The sequence below is a fragment of the Colletotrichum chrysophilum genome (assembly GCF_026319265.1).
Source record: "Colletotrichum chrysophilum strain AFK26 chromosome Unknown scaffold_39, whole genome shotgun sequence".
In the NCBI taxonomy this organism is placed as follows: domain Eukaryota; kingdom Fungi; phylum Ascomycota; class Sordariomycetes; order Glomerellales; family Glomerellaceae; genus Colletotrichum; species Colletotrichum chrysophilum.
In genome coordinates this window covers 289862-316435 of record NW_026517326.1, presented here as the reverse complement: position 1 = coordinate 316435, position 26574 = coordinate 289862, and the positions used below count along the sequence as shown (strand labels likewise).

Sequence of the window (26574 nt, the reverse complement as noted above, 5' to 3'; positions counted from 1 at the left end):
CGCAACGCTTCCGTTTACCAATACACGCGTCTGACACCCGCCCTCGAAATTCTCCTCCCGTCCCTTGTTTGCTGCTATTCTTAAACCCACCCCCGGGCATACCACGTCCACATCACAACCCTCTCTTCCTTTAATTCAACCCCTTTCTGGTCTTCTCCTTCCTCTCACAGCCTCAGCCTCCACGTCGCCCGGCGCCATCCCACCTCACGATCCATTTCCCTCCCACATTCCGGCAGCCTTACGCAACACCCCACCACAAAGCCTCGCCCCGATGCGCAAACCTCTTATGCGCATTCCCTACACGGAACTCTTGGCTCCTCCCACAGTCCGTCCAAGTAACGCAAACTCCATCCCTGGCGCTGTCGCGGCCCTCCAGAACTTCTTCACAGCTCCTCCGCCACAGGGGCTGCCGAGGTCGACCGTAGTCTTGACTGGGGCGGGCCTCTCCGTCTCCAGCGGCCTCGCCGACTACAGAGGGGTCAATGGCACCTACCGCGTGAACAAGACTTACCGTCCCATCTACTACCACGAGTTTCTCTCAAATCACGAAGCACGCAAGAGGTACTGGGCAAGGAGTTTCTTGGGATGGACGTCACTCCACAAGGCGTCCCCGAATCAGGGCCACTATGCCATCCGTGATCTTGGCCAGCTCGGTCTTATTCGCAGTGTCGTCACTCAGAACGTCGACTCGTTCCACTCAAAAGCTCATCCTGACATTCCAACTTTAGAGTTACACGGTTATCTGCGGTCCACTGTCTGTGTTACTTGCAGGAACGAATACCCCAGGGACACCTTCCAGGATGAGCTAGCGAGGCTCAACCCGGCTTGGGCGACCTTCCTCGCCGAAGCCTTGGCTTCCGGGGCTCTCGATACAGAGAATCCCGCGGAACGCAGGGCCAAGGGCATTCGGACCAATCCTGACGGAGACGTCGACCTGCCCGGCGCTCCTTACACCACCTTCCGATATCCTGCATGTCCGCATTGCCTGGCGCACCCACCCTCCACCCCCGAGGGTGCTAGGCACGTCGTCGAGGTCGATCATGACGGCGCCTGGCACTCCTCCAGCTCTGCGGGCATCCTCAAGCCTGCGGTCGTCATGTTTGGCGAAAGCATCCCCCATGAGGTCAAGACGGCGGCGGAGGAGGCCATCGACGGGGCTGGCAAGCTGTTGATCCTCGGTACTTCGCTAGCCACGTATTCAGCTTGGCGGCTGGCCAAGCGGGCTCTTGATCGCGGCATGCCCATTGCAATCGTCAACACGGGAGGCGTCCGAGGAGAGGAGCACATCGCCGCGGTCCCGGACCCGGATCCGACAGGGGCACTTGGAGTCCGGACCGAAGTATCCACCGACGCCGTCCTTCCGGCACTGCTTGACCAGCTTCAGAAGCTCTCGGCGAGCGGTGCCTCCGCTCCCGCGGGAGGCGTAGCAGCCTTCAGGGAGAATCATGGTGTCTTCAAAGACATGCTTTCATAAGCCGCAAGATGTACAATAAAAAACGTCTCCGTTATGAATCTAGAAGAAGCTCGACATGCCTCGTGCCGGTGGCTTCGCAGCCTCAGAGACCCCTGTCGAATGCGATCTGGCTTCCTTTTCGGGCTTGCTCTTCACGCTCTCCGTCTGCCGTGACTTTTCCTGCTTCTTCTGTCGTGACACGTCTTCTCGCTCAATCTCTCTCAGCACTGGTCGAGTTCGTCAGCATTCGTGTAATAATCTCCGTGACATTTCACATACTCTCTTCCCACTCCAACTCCTTCTGAGGGTCGCCCGTGCCAAGTGCCTCTTCCACGTCAACTTTCTCGCCGCGTTGTATCTTTTCCACGACCTCTTTCAAGACTCCGATGCGGACGTCAGCTTGGCGTGAGAAAGCTTCGAACGACTGCTTGCTCGACAGCATATTAATCGACATGGAACCGATCAAGAGAAAGATGACAATGTAGAAGGTTGCAGGGTTCCATTCCTTCTTCTTCTTCGACTTGACCCGCTTGATCGACGGGTCTCCGGGGAGCTGCGGTTCGCGACGGAATGGTTTCGGGATCAGGCCCTTCCAGAAGTCGGACTGCGCTACCGTCGGCAGGGAGCTCGAGTGCCGCGCATGGAAGTAGACGGCTCGAGGGGCGGCATGCGCAATGGATGCGCTGCGTAGGCATGGAGCCGCGGCAATCAGCGGTTGTGTGGCAATTCGAGACATGTCGGCGGAGGAGCAATCAGAAAGATGAGTTAAAGGAAAGATCGATGCCCGCAGTGTGCTTCCGTCTTGTCTTGGAAGTTGGAAGTAAAAAAAGTTCCGGACCTGCAGTTGAAGGCCAAATGGTCCGTGCACTAGCAGCTTCCTCTGCACGGACCAAACCGGTTGGCGGTTGCCCCGGACAACGCCCCGGGGCATTGTTTAGCGAGATCTGCCACACTGACATGACAACTGCAGTGCACCCTTTGTGGATTTGCCATGAAGTCACACATCCAAATTGCTTCTCGAACAACAGCACCTCGCTCTTTTGGCCTACCCCTGGTCGTACTTTACGAATGAAGCTCGAGATTTCATGACGACATGCTTAGGACCATAACGTATACGATTCGATGACTTCCCTACAAAGCAAAGTAGAAGCCGTCAAGGCGGCGGCGACATCAACCGCGACATGCACATCAGCAACCTCCGTGTTGCTCAAAGAACTTCTTGCGACTGAGACCGAAACAGCGTCGGCAACAACGAAGACAACATCACGAAATGCAAAGTCGACAACAACCGCAAGAGGCAAGACCGCAGGAGCAGCACGAACCGCTGCCAACAAGAAGGAGGAATTGAGCCCAAAGGAAAAGGCAGCACTCGCGGCGCACATCGTCAACGTCGCGCTCAAGTCGCTCACCGAAGCTTCGAAGCCCGCACCGGCGGCCACACCCCCGACACCATGCCGACGACAGAACTCGGGCGAGGACCTTAGGAAGACCCCGAGCCGACGACATCTGAGACGATCAAACTCATTGCCGATGACGCCCATGCAACCGCGTTCGCTAAACCGGACATCGACCTCGCCCATGACTGCCGTGAAGCCGGCACCGAAGCCGACCATCACGTCTACACCACCGACGACATGCCTCGCGACGGTCGAGTGTTTGAGGGCTTCCTTCGCCTGCCTGAGAGCGCTGCACAGTTCTGGAGCCGTGCCGCTTCCTGATTTGCAGCTGGAGAACGGCATGTCTTCTTTCATTGCTAAGCTTGTCGGCCTGGGGCTCCAGGAACATGCGCTGAAGGAGTTGAATATCCTGAAGCGAAGGCTCGATGCGTTGAGTACTTCATCTAAGACCAAGCCCGAAGCAACCAAGGCAGCAGCCGCGGACACAAAAATCAAAGGACTTGCAGAGCTGTTGGACTTTGGTGATGCCAATTTTTCGGGCGCAACTCTGGGTGTCGTTATATCAACACAGATGCACATTTTGCGCCTGATATCTTTGAGCAAGAAAGCAGCAATCATCGAAGCAGCTAAGCCGTTCCTGACCTCCGCCTGCCCGACATCTCCCATGAATCTCCTCTTGGAATCCGCCAAAGAGTCTACCCAAGCAAAAACGAAAGCGGCTCGGCAATTGGATTTGCTCTCGCAGTTGCTTACCTCCCTGGCTCCCAGCGTCTCTAACAAGGACGACGACACAGCGAAGGACTCCCGGTTGAGCTGTTCTCCGGCCACCGCGTTGGAGTTTCAAGCAATTGCACTGGAGGCTCGCCTGCACTGGTGGCCCATGGCAGGCCACAAGGCCGACGTCAACAAGGACATCGTGTCCCCGTTGTCGAGATGCCTCACCTCGTTTATTCGTAGATCTCAGTCAGACCTCGCCGGATCCTACCGTCGATCTCTCGATGTTTTCCAGCGCATCATGAAAATGGTTGACAGCCAACATCTGGAGCCAACTCTGTCATCGAAATCGCCGCTCGCCATCATCTACCAGGCTTTGGGTACCGCAGCTCAGGCTGCTCGGCTTTACAAAGACTCGGCCGACTGGATCTTGAAGATCAAGCAAACTTTGAACCCGGAGAGCGACTCAGCGGCGAAGTGCTGTGCTTACTCGGCGCAGCTCGTCGCTGTTTACGGCAAACAAGTGCCGCTCCCCGATCAGCAGCTTACAAAGGCCCTGACCGAGGTCATCGACGCACTCCAGGGCATGCTCAAAGGCGATTCCACAGAGCTTGAGGAACTAATGACCAACCTGTCGGCTGCTCGAAGGTCTTCAGTCGGAATATTATCAAGCAATAAGCAAGAGGTTTCCGAAGAGATCGTCGATCTGCTTAACAAGCTGATTCTCCAGTTCCCCCGATTCTCTGTTCGATGGCTCGGGAAAGCGCCAACAAGAGACTCAGCAGCCAAGGACCGTGTGCGCCACGAGCAGAGACGACAGATCCTTCTCAGCTCTGTCCCCCAAATCTTGGACTCGGCGTTCATGGTTGCGAAATCGCACATTGACAAGAACAAGATGACTTGGGAACTTCTCGACGGCCTTCTGCAGGAGTGCCTCATGTTGCTTGATTCTATGGGCGACATTAGCACTACCGGCTCAAAGACCAACGATGGCAATTCTGCGTACACTAAGATTTCCCATCTGTATTTCATGTTTTTCCACTGGTATCGACGTAACAACGAAAGCAAGCCTGGCGACAAGACGCCTCTGCGGGCTCTCCGACGATCCGTTGATTGCGTTAAGGACAGGCCATCCGAAGAGAAGGAGAAGGCACAGACTACAGCAAAGCTCGAATATTTTGCAGAGCTCTGTAAGCACGCGGGCCGCATTAACGATGCTCGAGATGCCCTCAAGCTCATCTGCACGAACATGGTCGAGGATGGTGTCCTGTCCGCGGTGGCCGCTTCCCTGTCGGAAAAGTCACCCGCGGTTGCCTGGGGCGCAAATGACAAGACAGAGGCCTTGTCACGGACGCTAGGTGCCATGGTCAAGCTCGACCAGTCTTGGAATGACTGGACCTTCTTCCTCGCAGATGTTGAGCGGGCGGCGGTCCTGGAGCGCATCGTCCAACTCCTTCTATCCGACACATCGAACGAAACGAAATCGGATGATATCAAGGAGCCGGTTACTGAGGCTCTCTTGAGGATTTACTCCGTCGATCGCTTCCCGATTCGCCGACTCCGTACTTTGACGCAGCTTCTCACAATGGCCATTGGCGACCAGAACCAGTTTCAAGATCTCCGAGAGCAAACCGAGGCGGCCCTACAAGCATGCCGTTCGCAGGATCTTGCTGATGACAGTGGTTTGGCAACCTATGTTGCGGACCTTGAGGCCTCCCTGGCATCAACGGTAGCACTCGTAGAATCTCATTCCGAGTGGCGCACAAGCCATTTCGAGTGCCCGATCAACGCTTGGCGTGTTATTGTGACCGAGTGCTCCTCCAAGGACGATGTTCTCTCCAGAGTCAACGACGCCGAGGGACTTCTCAGACAGCTCGGTGCCATTGCCAACTTCGCGAGGCTCCGCGGCGAGGACGAGTTCCTGCTGTCGATTCTGACCTTATCAGCCAACCTCTCGCAAAAGCTATCCGATTCGTCCACAGACTTGCTGGTCCAGTCACACAGCGATCTCGCAGATCAATATACCCACCTGGGCTACTCTGACAAGGCCGAGGAAATCCTCAAAAAAGCCCAGGAGTTTGTGCAGTCCTCGAGCAGTGATCCTGACCTCGCGGCCGTTAATCTTTTCGTATCTTTTACCGAGCATCAACTGGCTAAGCAGAACTCTGCTGCCGCGTAAGTTACCCAATTCTTCATCGTATTGACGCGATTCTAACAGGGTATAGTCAAAAGATGCTTCTCCAGGGCCGAGCCGCTTTTGAAAAGTCCTCCTCGAGTCGCAGAGGCTCCCGACAACAGAGAAAGCTCCTGCTTGCCAGAGCCGCTTGCCTGTTTTCCCGCATCAAATGGGACCAAGGTGAATACCAGCATGCGCTGTTTCATGCCAAGACCAGCGTCCGTCTTCTGTACTCGGACTGGACGAAGCTGGAAGCTAGATGGCAAAGTGCACCGAAAGCAAGCTCGGCACAGGCGTCGCGGGAAGGCTCTCCCGACACAGATGATAGCATCATTAAGGGCGATGCTCCTGCCCGAATCGACTTGTCCGATGGACCGGATAGCTGGGCACTCGCCTGCGGTCTCCTGACAGCTATGCTGCATCTTTCGTCTGTCTACGCCCATCTGGGTATGTTCCAGGAGACGGTCTACTACGCAGAGAAGGCCCACCAAGTCGCCAACTCAACCAACGCCTCCATCTACAGAGCACAGGCAGCGAGCTGGATCGGTTCTGTGTGGCTCAAGGCAAGCAAACTCGACAAGAGTCTGGGGTATCTGAACGAAGCGAGGCAGCTCATGGCCACGGCTGTTAAGCCCACGCGTCAGGCTTTCCAGCTCGCCTGCGAGCTCAGTGCCTCTTTCGGAGAGATGAAAGACCATGAAAACGAACTGCTGCTCCTCGAGCTCGCAGAAGTCACCCTCGGAACCTTGAACACCAGCAATCAGGGTGCCATCACCGGAGTCAGCGCTGAGCAGGTTGTCCATAAGATGGCCAACCTCACGCTGAAGAGCGCTGCGGCGACAACGGCGACAACGGCCACTCGAAGAACACGGACGGCCAAGACCGCCGCACCGGCAACGAAGACCGCCGCTAAGACTACGACCAAGACAACTGCAGCGGCGAGAACTACGAAGCGCGCAACAGCCCCGAAAGCGAAGACGGCTGCGCCATCCAAGGCTGTTGTCGTTGCGGATAATGGTCAAACGTCTGACTTGAAGGCATCCATGTTGATGTACAAGGCACTGGTCCACCTTAGCAAGGGCGACTGGGCGGGCGCATCGGCACTTCTTGAGGAAGCCAAGCAGATGTCGACAAGTCTGCGGGAGTCTCTCCGTGTCCAGATTAGTGAAGCGACCTGTCTCATCGAGCAAGGCATCAAGCAGATGGAGGGCGACTCCGTCTTCTCCGTGGTCAAGGAGTCCACAATCTCCTACCCCTCGATTCACGCTGCATCCGACAAGAACACCACGGAAAAGACGTCACCGGGCGGTCCCTCTCCCCGGAAGCCTCAGAGCCGGGCTATTTCTGCGGAGCGCAAAGCATCCAAAGAAAACGCCGCCTTTGTGGAGACTTTGGAGCAAGCCCAGGCACAGCTGATGGAAGCTCAGGCGGCCGCTGCTATTTCTGGCAACGGACATCTGGTTCATCGCATCTCAGCGTTGCTTCAAAGCACAGGCATCTTCTTGTCGGCCGCATCCCAAGGTGTTCCTAAAAATATCGGCAACTTTGGATACGCTGCCTGCTCTGTTGAGTTTGCACGAAACTTGACATGGAAACGGGAGCGAAGCACTGTGGCTACGGAGCAGCTCAACCCCAGCTTCAGCGAAACTGGTTGGCCGTTGGCCCTTCAAGTTGAAGACGACAGGCGAGCAAGCATCATGACTGCCGACGACATGACGAGGTTCCAGCGTGACTATGTCGACATCATTCCCGAGGCGTGGAGCGTCTTCTCTGTCTCGCTTAGCGATAACCGCAAGGATCTGTGCATCACGAAGTTACAAGCCGGCCAGAGCCCATTCGTCCTCCGATTGCCATTGGAACGTGTGGCCTCCAGAGACGGCGAAGAGGAGTTGTTCGACTTCCAGCGTGGTCATGAAGAGCTCATGGATATCATGAAGGCCACCAACGACAGCTGCCACAATGCGGGCGACTACACTGGGAAGGGAGCCAAGGCGGCCTGGTGGGCCCAGCGAGAGGACCTCGACAACAGATTCAAAGACCTTTTGGACAATGTCGAGCAGGTCTGGCTCGGCGGCTTCAAGGGCATCTTCTCTCAGCACCGCCATCGTCCCGAGCTCCTTGCCAAGTTCCAAAAGGCCTTTGCAAAGATTATGGACAAGCACCTGCCGTCTCGAAGGCAGGTACGTGGCAAGAAGACCACGAAGGCCCCCAAGGTTGCCTTGGAGCCTCGCATTCTTGACTTGTTCGTTGGCTTGGGAGACCCATCGACGACCTCGCCAGATAATGACATGGATGAGCCCCTTAACGACCTCCTCTACTTCGTCGTAGACATCCTCCAATTCCAAGGCGAGAGGAACGCTTACGACGAAATCGATTTCGACTCCATGGTTCTGGATACACTCGATGCTCTACAGGCCTACCACACCGCGGCCAAGACCTCGGAATCCGAGGAAGGAGCGCACAGCATCCTGATCCTCGACAAGGCGCTCCATGCCTTCCCTTGGGAGTCCCTTCCGTGCATGGAGGGACTGGCATACTCCCGTGTTCCCTCGCTCTCATGCCTTCGCCGATTGATCACGGAGCAGAGGGCTACTGAGGGCACCCACGGCGTTGATCACCACACAGTGTCACCCACTGGGGGCACGTACATACTCAACCCGGGTTCAGACCTCAAGAACACCCTCGCCACCTTTGAGAAGCCCCTGAAGACCCTCGGCGACTCCTGGAAGGGCATCGTCTCGCGTTGCCCGACAGAGGACGAGTTCGAGGGCGCCCTCAAGAGCTCGGACATTGTCCTCTACTTTGGCCACGGCAGCGGTGCGCAGTACATCCGCGGCAAGACCATTAGGAGGTTGGAGAAGTGCAAGGCGGCAGCGCTACTCATGGGCTGTAGCTCGGCGTCGCTCCAGAACGTCGGCGAGTACGAGTGCCACGGTCCCGTGTGGAATTACATGCTCGCAGGGTGTCCCGCCGTCGTGGGCACCCTCTGGGACGTGACGGATAAGGACATCGACCGGTATGCGGGCCGATTATTCGAGGAGTGGGGTCTGATGAAGAAGGGGACGTTTATTGATGAAAGCAAGCCTTCGGCCAAGGGCAAGGGCAAGGGCTTGTTCGCCGATAAGAAGGGCAAGGGCAGCAGCAAGACAGAGGAGGAAGAAAGCCCGGAGCGCGAGGACGGCCGCGAGACGTCACTCGTCGAGGCCGTTGCTAAGGCTAGGGACGCCTGTCGGTTCAGGTACATAACAGCCGGCGCAGTGTGCGTGTACGGCATTCCCGTGTACATCAGCAGGGACAAGGCCAACGGCGCGTGAAGAGAGTGTATTGCTTTAGATGGGGATCGGGCATGTTGGGGCTCTATTGAGCAAAGGGGTTTATTGTTTTTTACCTGTTCGGTTTAGCATTGCGTGGGAGTTGGACGGAAACTAGACATTCTGGACTGGGTATTCAGGGGCTAGAAAGGGGGCGCGGGTGTAGAAGTGTATGGCACGGGTTACGGGTACGCTTGATAATGATTGAAGAACAACGATATCATCAAAGTTTTTTCTCCTGGTCTACTTGGTTCCCCGAGAGGTGGTTCCCTGGACCTGTTGCCATGGTGAGCCGTTCAAATGGGAGGGGTGTGACCTGCCTTGCCATAATGCTTCGCAATATCGCTCCTCGTCTGGTGCGGAACGGGGTGAGGTTGTGTCTACACGGATGATGGGATCTTGAATAGGTCCGATTTTGGAGATTGGCCCGCGGGATATCCGCCATGTTTTCCCCGCCGTGCTATGCTGGCGTGGGCATGCTCCAAATGTTGATTGTGTTGCTCGCTGTATTCTTGGACAACTATATTCGTGCCCCTAGACGTGACCGAGTGCTCAGGGGGGTCTACCATCCGTCTGATGTTTCGAGGTTGGATCTCGGTCCATCGTGAGGCGGACATAGATCTGATTCTGGACGACAGCACTTGGACTTGTGGAAACGTCGAGAAGGACGGGTGGTCATCCTCTCTATTCTTGGCTACGGGACGGACGACGATGATGGATCCGAGAAGGGGAGGGTGCCCTTGTATCATGAGAGGCAGTGGAAGGAGCAGATTCGTGCTGCTATTGGGTCTTGCCGTGGGCACATAGACATCGTGACTTTCTATTCCCGTCCTCCAGGAGTCACCATGAGTATGAGGTATACACATCGCCGCCCCAGCGCGGCGGCACCGACCACGACGACAAGCCTGCCTGTCTGCCTGCTTCGCTGGGGGCCTGACGGATGCGGTCTTGCTATTGGTTTTCCGGGTGGCAATGCGTACGACTCTATTTCTGTCATTGGGAAGAGCATCGTTCCTCCTTTGGACATGTCATCCGGACAACGTCATGGTGAGATGGGCACGAGGAAAGGAGGCTTTGATTCATCTCATCGTGTAAGTACGCTTCCCCGGCGGAGAGTGGCACAGCAGATTCAACAGAGACACGCATTCAAGATGAGATTGCAGCACGACGGCGATGCGCGATGGGAGAGCCCAGGTATCCGGGCCGTCTAGTCTGGGATGCTTCGCACGGGATGGGATTGGTTATATCGTCTTCGGTATGAGCTTCCCCGACGACGCCCTGGAAAATTTGGGATGAGGCCGGCCGTGGTCCGTATCCCGTAGCACTCCGGAGCCATGGCCCTTTCTTTCCGGGATAGCAGCAGTCGTTTGTTGGGCAAAGAAGGGACAGTCATGTCTGCTTAGGGTTTTCTCTGATGTGCATTGCCTACAACACGAACACGACGACCGCTGCTGCTGATGCTGATCAGATGCCTGGCTCGGTGCCGGCACGTTATTAGCAAACAAGCCTCCTGGTCCTTTGATGTCTTCATCGTCGATGGGGCGAGCCTCTTTTGTCTCCCTCATCTCCAGGGCTGCAGGCTCGCCAGCGACCAAAGGGCCCGAGTGGTGATGGGGCTAAGCTGCCTTCGGATCCAAGTCCGAAACGCGGGCACGACGAGGGACGAGGCTGCGCTGGTGGCCTGGCGCGTCTATTGCGCATCGATCTGATGAGCCAGTCGCCTTTCTTCTTTTGCACCTTTGCTCCGAAGCCTCCTTGCGCCGTTCCTTGGGGCCGTGTACTTGGTTTCCGCCCCGGGCAGCTGGTAGGGCAGGAATTTTGATGATGTGCACTTGTCTCTCTTTTTTGGCGGCCCTAGTAGAGCGAGGCGTAGGGCGGTGGCTTTGTGGCGTTCGAGATGAAGAGCCAGTCGTATCTCACGGAAGTGGGTCTGGTGCGGATTGGTCGACGGGGGACCTGCGGGGGGCTGGGACACTGGATTGGTTCCGGTCGACCACCGGGGGGAGGTGTGGGGCCGCGAATGAGGAGGGTGTGGGCACAGAATGTGTTTCCCTGGCTGGTAGCGAAACGTCGCGTCTCCGTACAGTTAGGCACGGTGCCGACAGGGAGAAAGTGGATGCAATTCGACAGTGTGTGTGTGTGTGTGTGACTGCACCTGGGTGAGGTGTCCAGGGGGGCTTGAGTGGATTCTTCCTTGGGGTAAGGGCCACGAGATGGCAGGTGCACGCTTGAACACTCCCATATTGCACCGAGAAAACGCAGAAGATGCTTGCCCTTGAACGCCAGCAATTCGTTCTTCAGCTGGACCGTGTGAGGCAAGGTAGGCTCAAGATTTTTTTCTGGTTTCGGGACGAAGACCGTTTAGGATCATCCGTAAGGACTTAGTAAGGCTGGCTAAGGCCTCCTTCGTCTCTTCTCTTCCATCAAACCGAACGTTGTTCGCCCCCTCTGCGCACGTCCTCGATCCCCCTCTCTAGCGCCGCCTCCAACAGAGGACGACGTTGAATTTCGGTGGCGGGGCACTTCCCAGAGAACCATACCCGCCCTGTGATCCCTTCAATGTCTGCACCTCTCTGCCTGTGCTGACGAGAAGATGACGGGGGACACTCCTGTAAGTAGACAGCATCAGGGACCACTTTTGGCCTCCGGTAATGAGATCACCCGTCCCCAAAGTCAAAGTCATGCATGCAGCTTGAACAGACAACGACGTAGACACGGACGGAGACGGAGACGGAGACTACGGAGCGGCTAGTCTGGAACCTTGGTCTTCACTTCTGGGATGAGGTATGTGCCTTGGCGTCGTCCAGAGCATCGAGACAAGAAATCAACGGTCGTGCTATGAAACCGAGCTCAGGCACACTGGGCGTCTTATTCGCCGCTTCGTCTTTTCTTGCAAAGCGAAGCCATGTAAGTTGATCTCCTGTTGCGCCTTCATGGGCGTTCCTGGCGACCGACATTCGATTATGGCCAGACGCCATTTGCTATATCGTTCTGGCTTGTCTTTGCGACTGACAGCTGCACCGTTCCGCGCGCGTCACGTCGCGCCAGGCAGCTTTTCTCCTTCACTCCCCCCCTGACGCGGATTTGACAGAACATCGTTACCCAAGACGAAGCTTCGAATGGTCCGTGTTGTCACGTCAACGTATTATGACACGAGCCGGCCCTCTTTGCGTCGTGGGAGGGTACATACCCCGAAATCGCTTTTGTGTAGCTCTACACTCACGTGTCAACCATATGCTTTGCGGGCGGGTCGAAGTTGGCCTTGAAGAATTGACGTGCAGTTGATGCACCGTCGCGTTCCTGACATGCCGTAGTTCGGAGCTATGCGCAGATGTGGCTTTCGCTTGCGCAACTCGAGTGTGATCCGGTCGAGGCTGGCGGCGACCGGGCGGCGGCTGGCCCCTCTTCTTTCACGTCTTGTCCCGCCAGGACCCAAAATCCTTCATCAGTTGCGCGGATGCTCGGCTGAGCTGCGTCTCTTTGAGGGTTCAGGGTTCATGACCGATGGCTGAAGTTCCACCACAGCCTAGACGTAAATGAGAATGGCTGGCCGTTTGAAGGCATCGTGGATAAGCATAGCAAGGGTGTCTTGATTGGCTGCCCGGGTCGCAGAGTCAGTCAGACAAGAAGCGACGGAGATCATCAGGCCGGGGTTCAAGGGAACATGACCCCCAGAGATACATCGCTCCATCCTGCGTGATCACACATGCTGCTGTATTTCTTGGTTGATGAACACAGGCTCAAGAAGCGGCACGCATGCTGCATGACCCGTGATGCACCCAAGCACCGGCGTGGAGCAGCGTGGCCGGGGAGGCAAAAGGCAACTGGGGGCGCGGGGGACGTATCTAAGCAGGCGGCGAGACGAGATTTGCAGAAAAGCTCCGAGATACATGACTGATCTGTTTGATGAAATCAGCAATGTCACCTAAAAAGGGAGGGGGTGTGGCCAGATGGAACACGGGAGGACCAATACAGACTGGCGGTGTCGCCAGATTGATGGCCTTGGTGAGCTGGCCATGCGTGCCAATCCTCGACGACAGATGCTTTGCTATAGGTCACGGTCGACGTTGTAACGGCTGTGGGCGCGATGTCGAGGAGAGTTTGTCGCCATCAGCCTTCCGAGATGACGGACGGCGGTGACAGGTGAGCAAGCATATGGCTTGTTTGCTCAGAACCAGTCAACATCAACAACGGACGCTGAAAATCCCGCGGAAGCGCCGTCACCGGTGGCTTTCGTCAAACCGCATGCCGCCAATCTCGGTCGAATTGTGGTGACAAGGCGTTGGGCACATAGGCCAGCATGAGCAAAGGCGACTTGCAAAGGCGACTTGACACCGCACGTCATTCTCGACATGATACCTAAGCAGGACGGAGTAAGGTCGAGAAAGGGCCAGAGGGCCACCGGAATCGACGTGGTCTTCCTGCGTGACTTGGTCGATGCTCTGGATCGCAATGACTACGTCCAAGTAGCTGCGAAGCGCGGTCGAGCATCCAGGGTCTAAGCAACATGGCGCAGACGGCGCAAGAGAAGGCCGCATCAGCAACTCGTCATCGCGAGCAGGCGTGAAAACAAAACAGATATCCAGACATCAACCTCGTCAGGGGCGGAAGGAGGGATGTGCGGATTAACAAGCTGGCGTTAAGACGGTCTCAAGCACGGAGGGTGGGTATGAAACCGGAGGAGCTCTAGGGTGTATCCCAGCGAGTTTTGCCTCCTCCAGGCCTGACGAGGTTGAAAAGTGTGTCGATCTTGAGCGTTATTCGGTCGTAGACTAGCTCGATTGCGCTCCAGCTTTCATCCAAAGTCGTGCTTTTTCTCGAAGGGGTTTAAGAATCAAGTCAAAAATAGTGTTCGCGGCGTGTCAACGGTTCCCACCCTTTTTGATTGACAGTTGACAATGCCCAGCATCAAGCAAAATGTGATAGTGGTGCTCTCTCGCTCGTGTCGATTCGCGACTTCTTCCAAGTGCTCAGGGGGGCAATTCGATGGTTAAGGTCGTCATCGAAAGGACGGCTCGTACGAGCACGAAGAGATGCAACCTGGACGAAGATAAGGTAGAAGCATGGACAGGAGGCAACAGGCGCGCAGACCATAGCGGCGATGTTGGGCTGGGCAGGGTTGTAGTGTTTAAGGTGAAGGTACCCAGTCAGGCAGGAAGATCATCGCGACTGTCGCATTCACGGGCTTGCGTTTTTTTGGAGGACGGGGGGTTGTTTCCCCATCTGGGTGTAACTCTGGTCTAGTGAGGAGAGAGAATGTGGACCGGTCCTGCGTTGGGGAAGATACACCAACGACACTGAGTTCTCTCACTCACTGCGGTGGTTGCTTTCAAACTAGCAAGACGTGAGTGACACAAGCGCTGGAATGTGGACACGCACCGGTGCGAAAGACACACAAACGACAGGCAGGGGGAGGCATGGAAGCCACGACTTATTTGCCCCGTGTTGTCGGATTCATCGATGTCAGACATGAGTGTTAAACTCTCTTGTCTTCGTCGAGGCGTGGTGTTTTGGACGCTGAAATTGAGACATACCACTAGAATACGTAGCGAGAATTCCAGCTGATTGATGCAGGTTGCCCGTCATACTTCAGCAACGCCGCGCTTTACCCTAGACGGGAGCTCGTACATGACTACATGGTGTGGAAGGTATTCTTAGAGAACCGTACATGACGGGCACCACGGGAAACCTTCAAGGGCTGCAGGTAAGTCCCTGTTTCCCCAAAGCTTTGTAAGCTGTGCAGATGCATGTAACCTTGGTTGCGGTAAACTACGCGGTACGTCTGCTTTCAACCGAGGTCCATCGCCATATAGTTGCTCCAAATATCGAGTTGAAGACTTTTCATCGACTGATGGAACATATTTGGCCGACATGAGGTGAATTGTTAATTACGAGAGAACTGTTACGAGTACGAGCATGGCGGATAAGCAAACAAAGAACCGGAAATACGATGCAAATGCCAGTTAGCCACGATGGCTGAGCACGAACGACGTACTAGACTGAGCCCAATCAACGGGCACTGACAGAGACACGGACAAGACAGTTCGGCCATCTCCCCATCTTTCTTTCTTGCAGCAAGACCGTTCCTGGCATAGGCACGGTTCTAGGCTTAGTGTTCCTGAGGTCGTGTCTCGTGGGTGACGGAACGCTCGAACGCGTCCGGGCTGGTCTCATTGTCAAGATTGTCAGGTCTGGTGGCTGGAGTGTGGAGTCGCAGGTGTCCCCGCCAGAGCTCTCCAACACAGACAAGTGCCAGTCCTCGTCTCCACGTCGTCTAGATGCTGCCCCGCCGGATGGACGGCGCCAGGTTCAGGGTCAGGGCTCAGGCACCAGGCAAGGCTCTTGATGTTGTTGATCATTCACTGATCGTGTGGCTCGTGGATCCCTTCATACTAGATGTAGCTAGTAGTTGCTTAGTGATCCTCAGGTGTCGGTCTGGACGGATAGCACTCCGTAGAGGAACGTTACTCTTGACATGGACAGAATCGCCTGCACATAGTTTCTGCGGCTATCCAGTCTCCGAGCACGAGCCAAGCTGAAATCGTGATCAATGAGGCTACGAGCTACGGTGAAGCTAACGCAGTTGCGGCTCTGGCCCTAGAGCATGTTTTGGACATCAATCGTCCTCAAAGCTGAGGTGAGATGCTTGTGAGTCGGTGCAATGCTTTGACGATGGTAATCTTCAGAATCAACTCCAAGTGGAGGTCAAGGGCTGCTTGGGAGGACCTTTGCAGTTCGTGCTTGTGTTCGATCTTCTCCTCAGCTTCTTCACCAAACGCTTTGCAGCAGCGCCGAGTGCACCGTGAGCTCCAATCCAGGACCCACAACCTTCAACGCGCCCCACATGGCGTCTTTACATAATCACTCATAATCTCCAAACCGCCAAACCTTAACACCGACGCTGGTCCTGGAAACCCGCCTCCTCCACACTGCACATCGCCGCCCTCGCGCAGTCACCCTCCACATCACGCTCGTCCTATCATCGCTCAGACATATCGCGATCTGCCATCCCCTCCTTCTTAATTCTCCTACCTACAGCTCGTCAACCCCGAACTTCGACCGCTCGAGACGGTCCGCCACTCGTCATGGAACCGGCACCCTCGTTCCCCGGCCGCCGCGGCACCGACGTCCACTCTATTCGTTCTTCACTGGTCCAAGACACCGCTACTGAATCGTCAATAAGGACCAAGCCAAAACTGCGGCAAGCAACCTGATCCCTGGCCGAACCCAATGACGTCCACCACAGCGAGCTAGCCTCACCTCTCTACACTCCGAAAGATCGCCCTGCGTTCCCACCTGGGGCAAAGCAATCCAACCCAACATTGCGCGCAGTGCACCAGGTTTATCGACGAAAAAACGACCAGCAGCCAAGGCACGGATACGCTTCTAGATTGCAATATGCCATTTTGCCTTGGCTCCCACAGTCCAACTTCGGTCAAACAAAGCGCCAAGCCTACATATACACCCCGTCTCATTGGCGCCGCTGAAACCTGAGCTAGCATCAACTTCGACAAACTTCGTCTGCCTCTACTCAAAGCTTGCCCGTCTTCAAAAGTTTTAGTCTATACATCGGACACGTTCTGCATGGGTCACAGTCGGGGCGCCATCCCGTACAGATCCGGTCGGCGTCGATGTGCTCGAGAACCCACCACACCGAACAACCAGTCTGCAGTAACGACGGCATCCGGACAGCAAGGTGGTCTGGGCCAGCCCGGGCAAACACGGATCATGCCCAAACCGATGCAAACCTGCAGCATGCCCTCCTGGCCATGCCCCGGGGTCCCTTGGCCGCTGCCACCCCGTTGCGACCGTCTCAGTGGAAGTTGCCGCCGCCCGGTGGCATGGCGGGTTCAATGGCACGTCGTTCAGAAATGTCGCTGTGCAGTCACTTACTGGCATCGCGTTTTGAGGCCCCAAACTTGAGCGGTAAAGAAGCCAGGGGTCATGCACTGAGCTCCAGCCAACCAGCTTGTTGGATCCCGCATGGCCAGCGCCATCCCCGTGGATGCACATGGCCGACAGGTCACCTGTGAGGCTTGATCAAGTTGGTTCCCGTCGTGATGGACGATAATAGCACGGCGAAGCTGTTTCCGCTTCGTTGCGCGAATGAATATCTGCCATACCGGACTGCAAGAGAGACTCAAAACAATCGCGGCGGCACCATGCTTCGCGAGGTCTCTGAATAGCGACGGCAAAGATGAGAATGCAACGACAATGATTTCTCCATCCCGTCTGTTTGGACATTCACAGCGGTCCGAGTCTGAATACTGGCTCTCCCCAGCTTCATCCTTTGTATGATATCTGCACCTCACACACAGATTATCCGCACCACGCCGTACCGCACTCAACCGCACGGCCGGGCTCTCTTGGAAGCCAATTCCATGGTTGGAGGTATACGTGAAGTTTTGCAGGATTATCACCAGCTCGTCAGGAATATCCCATCGTTTCCGCTGACCGCATGGCACCTCATCTGCACGCGGCGGCACATATACCCACCCGCACCGGGACAGTCTCGGAAGTCACCTCCAGTGTCTGGCTGGAGGATCCACCAGGCTTCCGGCCCTCCCACTTCCTCCCCCCCGATCCATCCCTGATTTGGCGCGTCGACCAGAGCCCCCTGTTCCCTACCATACCCACTTTCGCGTCCCCACATCTGTTCGCACTGCCATCGCATCGTGGGTCTTGGGCCGGGACGCCTGGAGAACATCTCATCTGCATCGACCTCCAGATTCAAGGCGGGTTGACGTTTGCGAGAAGGAGGATGCAACATGGTCTGCGTCGTAAACTTTCAGGAACGACCATGCAGACCCTATCAAGAGGTGCACATTTCCAACGCATGTTCGATTCTCGTGTGTACTGATGCACTTTCAAGAACCTGTGCAGGTCATTTCAATTGCTGTTGATGTTCCGGTTACTTCCAGCCAGAAGAACATGCGTTGGTTGCAAAGTGGAATACGCACACGCATGAGCTGCAGACCCCTGTTCTCGGGCATCTAAATGTCACGCCCAGATCGACGTCTGTAGGGGGAGAGGCCTCATCATTTCCTCTACCTAACTCTGTAGATGTACTTGGGCGTCTGTGCGAGGAGCAGCTGGGTTGTGCCTTTCTTTTTCTCACCTTGTTACTTACTTCACATCAGATACTCAGCATGCCAATGAAGCGCTTTTTTATTTCATTACTTGGTCGGTCCTGGATTGCCTTGGCGGGCCACCTCCAGCCTGTGGGATGGGCGGTACTCTGCCCGGGCTTATCTTAATAGATGTACGCAACGTGAACGGCAGGGACCAGGCGACATGTCGTTCGTTGCGGCTTAGGGGTTGCACTTGAAGAGATGCACAAGTCCCCCTTAAAGGTACAGGAGGAGGTTGTTGTCGTCGTCGTCGTCGCCATGGTTGGGCATTACGATTGATGCCCCCCTTTCCGTCCCGATCATCCCCATCCATCTTGTCTATTCTTATAAAACCCCACGCCCCTCTCTCGTGCTTCTGCGCCTCGAGGAGAAAGCTTGGCAGATCTTCGATGCATCAGCTGCAAGTGTCGTCCCGGACGTCACAATTCTAGGCCATTGTTGTTCACTACCACTAGCTCCCTCTTCAAGTCTTCCCAAACCAGCATAGAGTCTCGGCCTGAAAGGGAAGGGGCCTAAGAGGGTCTCGCGCCGCGCCAAATCTACCACCAGCGCTAGCAGTTCCGACTGCGTACAACACAGCACAGCACACACGTCCACGTCGTCGACACCTGCCTTTCAGCCTACCACCTACACCTGGGGTCCTTCATTTTGCGGTGCTTATATTGCCGGTGGGAGAGAACCCTCCACCACCCACTCAGTGTCGGGTCCCCATCACTTTGAGCTACAGAGCCGCGCAGCCAGCCAACAAGCCAACAAGCCGCTACACCACAAGCACGAGAGCCACGAGCGCAGCATCTTTACCCCGCGGTGAAACCACCTGTCAGGCGGTGGTGGTGTTGTTGGGGATTCCTGTTGCTGTTCTTCTGCAGCCAAGCGGGATATATAAGGTTCTTCCCCAGTTTCCGTCTCCGTCCGAAAGAGCTCGCGGGGAGGACGACTTCGAGACCTTTTCTGGAGAAACAAGGCCCACTAAGACGGGCGAGGCACAGCCATAAACGCAGCAAAGACAAGACGACGCCAGGTTTTTGCCTTCAGCGCCAGTTCCAGCGCCAGCCTCACTCACATTGCCAGTGCTGAGGAGGTGCTGAGCTGCGTTGCCTGCCGTATCCGTACCAAGTACCCAGGTACTCCGTGCCTCCCTCCCCCTTTGGCGACCTGACGTTCCAGCAGCCAGCAGCAGTACCCCACAATTGGACCGCCGAAAACGCCTTTTGGCCCTGCCCGGGCTTCTGGAGCCCTCTTGGTGCTCTGGGCTGTCTCTCGCTCACCTGCAACTGCACCTTGGGCCTGCACGCTCACGCTGCAAGCCTGCACCTGGCACACACCCGCGCTCTTGGAGCAAAAGAGGTGCAGCGCCCACTTCTTTTTCGTCCACTCAGAGGGCCAGGCCAGGAATCCACGCAATCAGAGGCATCATATTACCACACGCCCCCCTCACACTCCTCACGCTCCCCACGCTCCTCGTCCTCATCCTCCCGCGACTCCTCACTCACAGCACGAACGCCAGGTGCCTAGGTACCTCACCTACCTAGCACCAGTACCAGCATTAGCAGCAGCCAGCAGCCAGCACCAGCAAAACACAACACCAGGGCTGCCAGCACTGCGAGGTGTGAGGTGTGAGGTGTGAGGTGTGTGGTGTGGACCCCCCTCCCCCTCCCCGGCCGTCGACACTGACCAGCCAGTGCGGTGTCTTCTCCCCAACCCCAGTTTTTACTCCAAGCCGGCGACGTTCCCCATCTCCTCCCAAAATCGCAAATCTGCTCCGCTGCTCTGGTTTTCTCTACTTTGCTTTGCTTTGCTTTACTTTTGACCTGGGTCCTGTCTCTGAGAGTCTTAGTCTCTCTCTCTCGCTCCTCTTTTTTCGTCCTTCTCGCTGCTCGAGGACGCCGAGTCAGAATTTCTTCTCCCCGACAATTCTCAACACTGCGTCTTTCTCCTCTCCGTCTCTTCCCCGCCCCCAGACACAAGAGAGTGAGAGAAATAGAGACTGCGTGTGTGTGTGTGTGTGTGTGTGTGTGTGTGTGTGAGAGAGAGTAAGAGCTTTGTTCCAGCTCTTTCACACAATTCCAGTTCCTTTTTTTTTTTTGTCCCAATTCAAATCAGCCAACCAACAACCTCTCAATTCCCCGACTCAACAACACCACAGCCGCAGACACCGGCACGCGACTCGGATTGCCCCGGGCCAAGACGAGTCTTTTCCCGCCGTACCATGGTCCATCTTGCGACCGCTGTGACCCCCACAACTCACACTTACACCCGTGGTCTGAAGGCATAAACAGGGACAGGGACGAACGCCGTTCTCTGCGCAGGCGCGTGCGGGGAGTTAGAACCAGAGCCAGAGCAAGAGCCAGTGCCCCGAGTAGGATTGCCAGCAGAGGTGCAGCTGCAGGTGCTAGAGCAAGACCCAGCTCGCTCGGAACCGCCTTCTTCCACCGTCGCCTCCTCGTTGATCTTTCCTTGTTCCCCCCAGATGACAAAGGACAATGTCATCTAGTCTGCAGCAGCTCCAAAGTCACCAACTCAGAGCTGTCAGTCTCGAATACTCGCAGCACGGTCCAGACTCTCCCGGCGCCCATTCGCACCATTCCCATATAACAACTTCCTCGGCTTCCCACCAACCCTTTTCCTCAGGAACCCCAAATGACGGAATGCGGTCCAACAGCGCTTCTCAAAGCTTGGTCGATGCCTCCCATTTTGCCGAGGACTTTTCCTTCCCGCCCCACGACCTCCAGGACCAGAATGCAATCATGTTTCTCGGCGACGCGGACCACGCTACCGACATGTTCTCAACCTCGCACCGCCATTCCGTCTCTTCTGTAAGCGGCGGCGGTCGTCAAAACTCCATCACCGTCATGTCCGTCCCCTACGGCAGGGCCGTCGACCAGCGCCGGCACAGCGTCATCACCTCGGAAGACGGCAGCCAGGACGACCAGGCCGAACCCAATCCTCTCGAGGACAACGGCGCCGACGAATTCGGCTTGCCCACCCAGGCCGGCAATGCATCTGACTTGTCAAAATCCAAGGACGACAAATCCGACCAGACGCCCGCCTGGAGTGAGCTGAAGACGAAGGCCGGCAAGGAGAGGAAACGGCTCCCATTGGCGTGCATTGCCTGCCGCCGCAAGAAGATTCGATGTTCGGGAGAGAAGCCTGCGTGCAAGCACTGCCTGCGATCGCGCATCCCCTGTGTTTACAAAGTCACGACGAGAAAAGCTGCCCCCCGTACCGACTATATGGCCATGCTGGACAAGCGACTGAAGCGCATGGAGGAGCGCATCATCAAGATCGTACCCAAGAGCGAGCAAGACGCGAGCGCCGCCTCTCTGACCCGGGCTGTCGTCAAGCCGGCGATCCCAGGCTCACTCTCCGCTTCAAAAGCCAACGCAAAGAAGCGACCCGCAGACGAAGCCTTTGGCCAGGACCTTGACCACTGGGCAAAAGCTCCAGCCAAGACAAGAATCGAACCGCCAAACAAATCCAACACCCTCCAGGCCCAAGAAGCAGAAGAGAACAAGCTATTCCTCGAAGGTCTCGACGCGCTCCCGCCCAAGGAGCTCCAAGAACACTTAGCCGAGATCTTTTTCGAGAACATCTACGGCCAAGCGTACCATCTCCTCCACAAGCCAAGCTACATGAGGAAGCTCAGGTACGCCCATCGTGATCATTGAGAAGCTGAGGTTTGCTAAACTGTTCTGCAGAGCCGGCACGTTGCCACCCGTTCTTGTCCTATCTGTCTGCGCCATTGCAGCCCGTTTCTCCAGCCACCCGAAACTCAACAGCTCGTCGCCAAACTTCCTGCGTGGCGAAGAATGGGCTTCGCACGCAAGAGACATCTGCACCAGGCGGTATGAGTGGCCCAACATCACGATATTGACATGCCTTTTGATTCTAGGCCTGCACGAGTTTGGTACCTGCCACGGCGGTAGGAGCTGGGCCCTCGGCGGGCAAGCGATCCGCATGGCTTTCGCCTTGCAACTCCACAGGGATCTTGATCACGACCCCTTGAACCGAAATGGGGCGTCGCAACTAAGCTTTATCGACCGGGAGATTCGACGGAGAACAATGTGGGCCTGCTTCCTTATGGATCGTTTCAACTCGTCTGGAACAGAACGGCCGACTTTCGTAAGGGAGGAGACGATTGAGATCCCGTTGCCGATCAAGGAAAAGTACTTTCAGCTCGACATGCCAGCCCCGACCGAGACTCTGCGAGGCAAGGTTCCTCACCCGGTATCCGCAGAAGACGGACAGCTCGCCGACGTGAAGGAGAACATGGGCGTCGCTGCCCACATGATCAAGACGATCGCCATCTGGGGTAAAATCATCACGTACCTGAACCAGGGAGGCAAGGAACTCGACCCTCATCCGATTTGGAGCCCCGAGTCTCAGTACGCGACCCTGATGCGGGAGGCGGAGGAGCAGCTGAATAACATCCCCGACTTCCTGAAGTACTCTCCCGAGAACCTGCAGCTGCACGACACAGAAAGGATGGCGAACCAGTACTTGTTCCTTCACATCGCCATGCAGCAGAACATCCTGTTTCTTAACAGGGTAGCCGTCGCGTCGCCAAACAGCCCGGTTGCTCAAGACGTTCCTCGAGAATTCGTCACAAAGGCCGGAGACAACACATTTGCCGCTGCGAATCGTATTTCAGAAGTCCTCAAAGATGCCGAGTCGTATATGGTCACCGCGCCATTTGTTGGTTACTGTGCCTTCTCGTCGGGTACCGTCCACATCCTGGGTATCTTCTCGGGCAATCCTGCCGTGGAGGCGGCGTCCAAGCGGAACTTGGCAACCAACGTCAAGTTCCTGTCCAAGATGAAGAGGTACTGGGGCATGTTCCACTACATGTCGGAGAACCTGCGCGAGCAGTACCGGACCTGTGCAGACGCTGCCAGAGGAGGATCTCAGACCAAGGAGAGTTCGACGGCGTCGCCCATCTTCCAGTATGGCGACTGGTTCGATCGTTACCCCCACGGCGTCTCCCAGTCCGACTTTTCAGACCCAGCGACGGCCAAGAAGAAGGAGAAGGGCGACGATGCAGTGTTGGAACAGAAGCCGGAGCTCCACACTGTCGAGGAGTTCTTCACAACCTTGTCCCCACCGCGCAGCACCGAAGGCAACACATCGAGACCCAACCCTCTAAAGCGCAAGTCGTTCGCCGGGAAGAAGCTGGGCACGTCGGGCATGCGCTCAGATGGAAGTCAATTGGAACCACTGTCCACTGAAAACATTGCTGCATCAGCTCAGGAGCAACTGAGTGCTCGCATGCAACAGCAGCGGGGCATGTCCGGCGCTCTTGGCGGGCAGACTAGCGGCCCTTCCAGCTTCAATCCCCTCACCGTGCCACATTCCCAGGGCTCAAACTACCACGCCTTGTCCCCGATCAGCCCCATTGCTGTCAGTCAGTTCGGGCATCATCACCAAGGACCCGCGCCGTTCTACCCGCCTGATCTGCTCAGCATGTCTCTGAACCAGCAGAACGGGATACTACAGCCCCTTGATCGACAGCTCGTGTTTGGTGCGTATTCGATGGAACCGGGCAACATGGGCCACTTTGACGGCCTCGACTGGGATGGCATGCCATCCAGTGCCCACAGCACTTCCGGGACACACCGGGAGGGTTCCCGCCCACGTCCGCAACGAAACGCCAATGGTATGGGCGGACACGGCCACCAGACAGACGGCATGGGCTTTGTCGGCCAAGAGGCGTCGTCCGCTTGGTTCATGCCGTTCAATATGGAGCCACCCGAGATTGGGCAGGACATGGGCATGAACCTCGATGGCTTCGGCAACATGTTCAGCAACGGCCTGCACCACGGCGCGAGATGAGCTGGGGAGCGCACATTCAATCATATTGTCTTGTTTAATACCGTGATACGACGGCTTCCGCAAGGAAAGATCTAGGGCGCCGGGTGTGCCTTTGGGCTCTGTATTATCTGTATATGTCTTGGACTTTCCATGTTTCCCTTGCTTATGACTATATGACGGAAAAGACGGGACGGAGCAGGACCGGGGACTTCATTGGGCGGGTCAAAAAATATCTACTTGGGTAGCGTAGCGATTCCGATATACTTGTGTGTGAGATACCAACCCACAGTAATGCGGCATGAAGACCACCACGTTACCGTCCAGATGTTCGTGATTAAATGGAGAGAGAGAACCTTTACGTGGTATCGTTGTGTCTAAAAAACAATGTGACTACTTTTCTAACCCCGTTCCCCAAAAGAGTTATTTACGCAATAGACAAATAAGAACTGTTGACAGTTCCGTCAGAACACGCGGGTTTTACACTACTCCGCAGCTGCACCCGTCTCCTCGGCCTTCTTCTTTCCCCTGGATCTCTTGCGCTTCTTGCTCAGGCTGGCGCCTCCGTCCTCGACGTTCTCCTGCGTCGTCGTCGTCTCGTCGGAGGCTTTCTTGTCGCTCTTCCTCTTCTTCTTGCTATCCTTGAACGTCGCGCCCTCAAAGTCGAACGTGGGCCCCGTGCGCTCGTACTCGTTGCCAAAGTGCTCGCGGCGCCACTGCCTGAGGCGCGCCTTCTTGCCAAACTTCTTCTTGTCCTTGCGCTTCTTGTCGTCGTCGCGGTAGGGGGCGAGCTTCTTCAGGCCGGCGAACTGGTTCAGCGCGGCGTCGGAGGGCGCGAGGAGGATGTCGCGCGCCGTCATGCCGAAGGAGGTCGGGGACGTCTCGCGGTAGCGGAAGCCGAACATCTCTGGCGTCTTGGAGGACGACGATGATGACGCCTCGGGGATGTCGAGGTCCATCTTGGCGTCGACGAGGGCCTCGAGCTTGGCGCGCTCCGCCTTGGCCGCCTTCTTGGAGGCCAGACGCTCCTTCTTGATGTCCTTGGAGGTCTTGCGCTTCTTTGACGGACGGCCGTCCTCGTCTTCCTCCTCCTCCTCCCCCTCATCGCCCTCTGCCTCCGGCTCGTCATCTGTGAGTGTGATTTGCGGGTGCTCCGTGTCGTCCTTGAAATCGGGCACAATGTCCTTGATGTCAATGTCGTCGTCCCACGTGGGCTTCTTTGGCCTCTTCTTCTTGCTCTTCTTCTCTCCGTCCTCCTCCTCGTCGTCGTCTCCCGAGCTCGCGCCGCCCTCGATTTGGGCGTAGTACTCCTCGCCGAACTGGCGCTTCATCTCGTCCTCCCACTTGTCGTCCTCCCACGCGTCGTTGAGGAAACGCAGCCACTCGTCCTCGCTGAGTTGCTTGCCGCTCAGGCCCGCCGCCTGCTTGATCTTCTTGAGCTTCTCCTCGGCCTCCTCGAGCTTGAGCTTGCGCAGACGCGCCTTCTCCGCCTTGCGCTCCGCCTTCTCCGCCTCCTTGCGCTCCTTCTCCAGCTCACGCGCCCGCTTGCGCGAGCTCGCGGCCTCCTTGCGCACGGTGCGCGCGTTGGTGATCTCACGCGAGTACGTCTTCAGGGCCTGGTTTGACTTTTCCGGGTCCTCGAAGCGGAGGTTGTACGCCTCCTCGAACTTGTCGGCCAGCTCGCCGTCGTCGCCCTCGCCATCGTCCGACTCGAACGCCTTCCAGTTGTGCTCGCCGCCCTCGGTCCACGCGCGCGCAGCCATGAAGTTGGAGAGGAAGAGCTCCGGGTCCTTGTCGGCGTTGGCAATGTCGTCCTCCGTGATGGCCTTCTTCTGCTTCTTAGACACCTTGCGGGCGCGGGAGGGGTGGACGCCGTCTTCGGTGGCTTCGGGCAGCTCGACGACTTGGTCAGGCTTCCGCGTGACAAAGTCCCCGCCCTCCTCCTCCTCGTCCGACTCCTCGGCCGCCTTGTTGATCTCGGAGATGATGGACTTCTTGAGGGCGTCCTGCTCCTGCGCATAGGTCTGGGGAGGCGGCGCGTCGTCCTCGTCGTCGGACTCGCCGACGCCGCCAGCCAAGATCTTTTCACGGTGGTAGTCCTTGAGGAAGAGTGGCTTCTCCTTCTTCTTGGAGGGCGTGGGCTCGGCGTTGGGGGTGTCCTTGAAGAAGGTGAAGTTCTTGTCCTTGAAGCGGGGGTCCTTGTTCTTGATGGCGGAGAGGGTGGCGGAGATTTGGGCGTCGAGATCTTCGGTGGCCAGGAAGCCTTCCTCGTCTTCGGTCTCGTCCGAGGATGAAGAGTCGTCGTCTTCGTCGTCGTCGTTGTCGTCATCCCGCTTGCCCGTCTTTTTGTACTTTTCCTCCACTGGCCATGGTTAGAGATGCGTCAGATACCAATTCAATTCAAGATGAACTTACGCCTGTGCAACTCCTCGCGCTTCTTGTTGTGCTCGAACCGCTTCGCGTACTCCTCGTTGACCTTCAACTGCGGCGCCGCGATGTCTGCCCCTCCATCTTCGTCGTCTGAGTCGCTGTCGTCCAATAGGTTGACCTTCTTGGGCACCGACTCTTTTGTCGGTGCAGGCGCCAT

General features: G+C 56.6%; 5 protein-coding genes across 5 annotated transcripts; 3 read left to right on the top strand and 2 right to left on the bottom strand.

Annotated features, from left to right (window-relative positions):
- Positions 1-271: 271 nt before the first annotated feature.
- On the top strand, positions 272-1474 carry COL26b_005721 (uncharacterized protein; the record flags this gene model as incomplete). Its single annotated transcript, XM_053178560.1, has 1 exon — positions 272-1474. The coding sequence occupies one exon, from the start codon at positions 272-274 to the stop codon at positions 1472-1474; it is 1203 nt and encodes a 400-aa protein (XP_053037571.1).
- A 39-nt stretch (positions 1475-1513) lies between these two features.
- COL26b_005720 (uncharacterized protein) lies at positions 1514-2189 on the bottom strand (the record flags this gene model as incomplete). The annotated part of the gene is made up of 2 exons (XM_053178559.1): positions 1514-1680; positions 1733-2189. 2 exons carry the CDS (start codon positions 2187-2189, stop codon positions 1514-1516), a joined length of 624 nt encoding a protein of 207 aa, XP_053037570.1.
- Positions 2190-2575: 386 nt separating this feature from the next.
- On the top strand, positions 2576-9054 carry COL26b_005719 (uncharacterized protein; the record flags this gene model as incomplete). The annotated part of the gene is made up of 2 exons (XM_053178558.1): positions 2576-5739; positions 5790-9054. 2 exons carry the CDS (start codon positions 2576-2578, stop codon positions 9052-9054), a joined length of 6429 nt encoding a protein of 2142 aa, XP_053037569.1.
- An 11776-nt stretch (positions 9055-20830) lies between these two features.
- Positions 20831-24011, top strand: COL26b_005718 (uncharacterized protein; the record flags this gene model as incomplete). Its single annotated transcript, XM_053178557.1, has 2 exons — positions 20831-21828; positions 21881-24011. The coding sequence occupies 2 exons, from the start codon at positions 20831-20833 to the stop codon at positions 24009-24011; spliced, it is 3129 nt and encodes a 1042-aa protein (XP_053037568.1).
- Positions 24012-24472: 461 nt separating this feature from the next.
- Positions 24473-26574, bottom strand: COL26b_005717 (uncharacterized protein; the record flags this gene model as incomplete). Its single annotated transcript, XM_053178556.1, has 2 exons — positions 24473-26349; positions 26403-26574. 2 exons carry the CDS (start codon positions 26572-26574, stop codon positions 24473-24475), a joined length of 2049 nt encoding a protein of 682 aa, XP_053037567.1.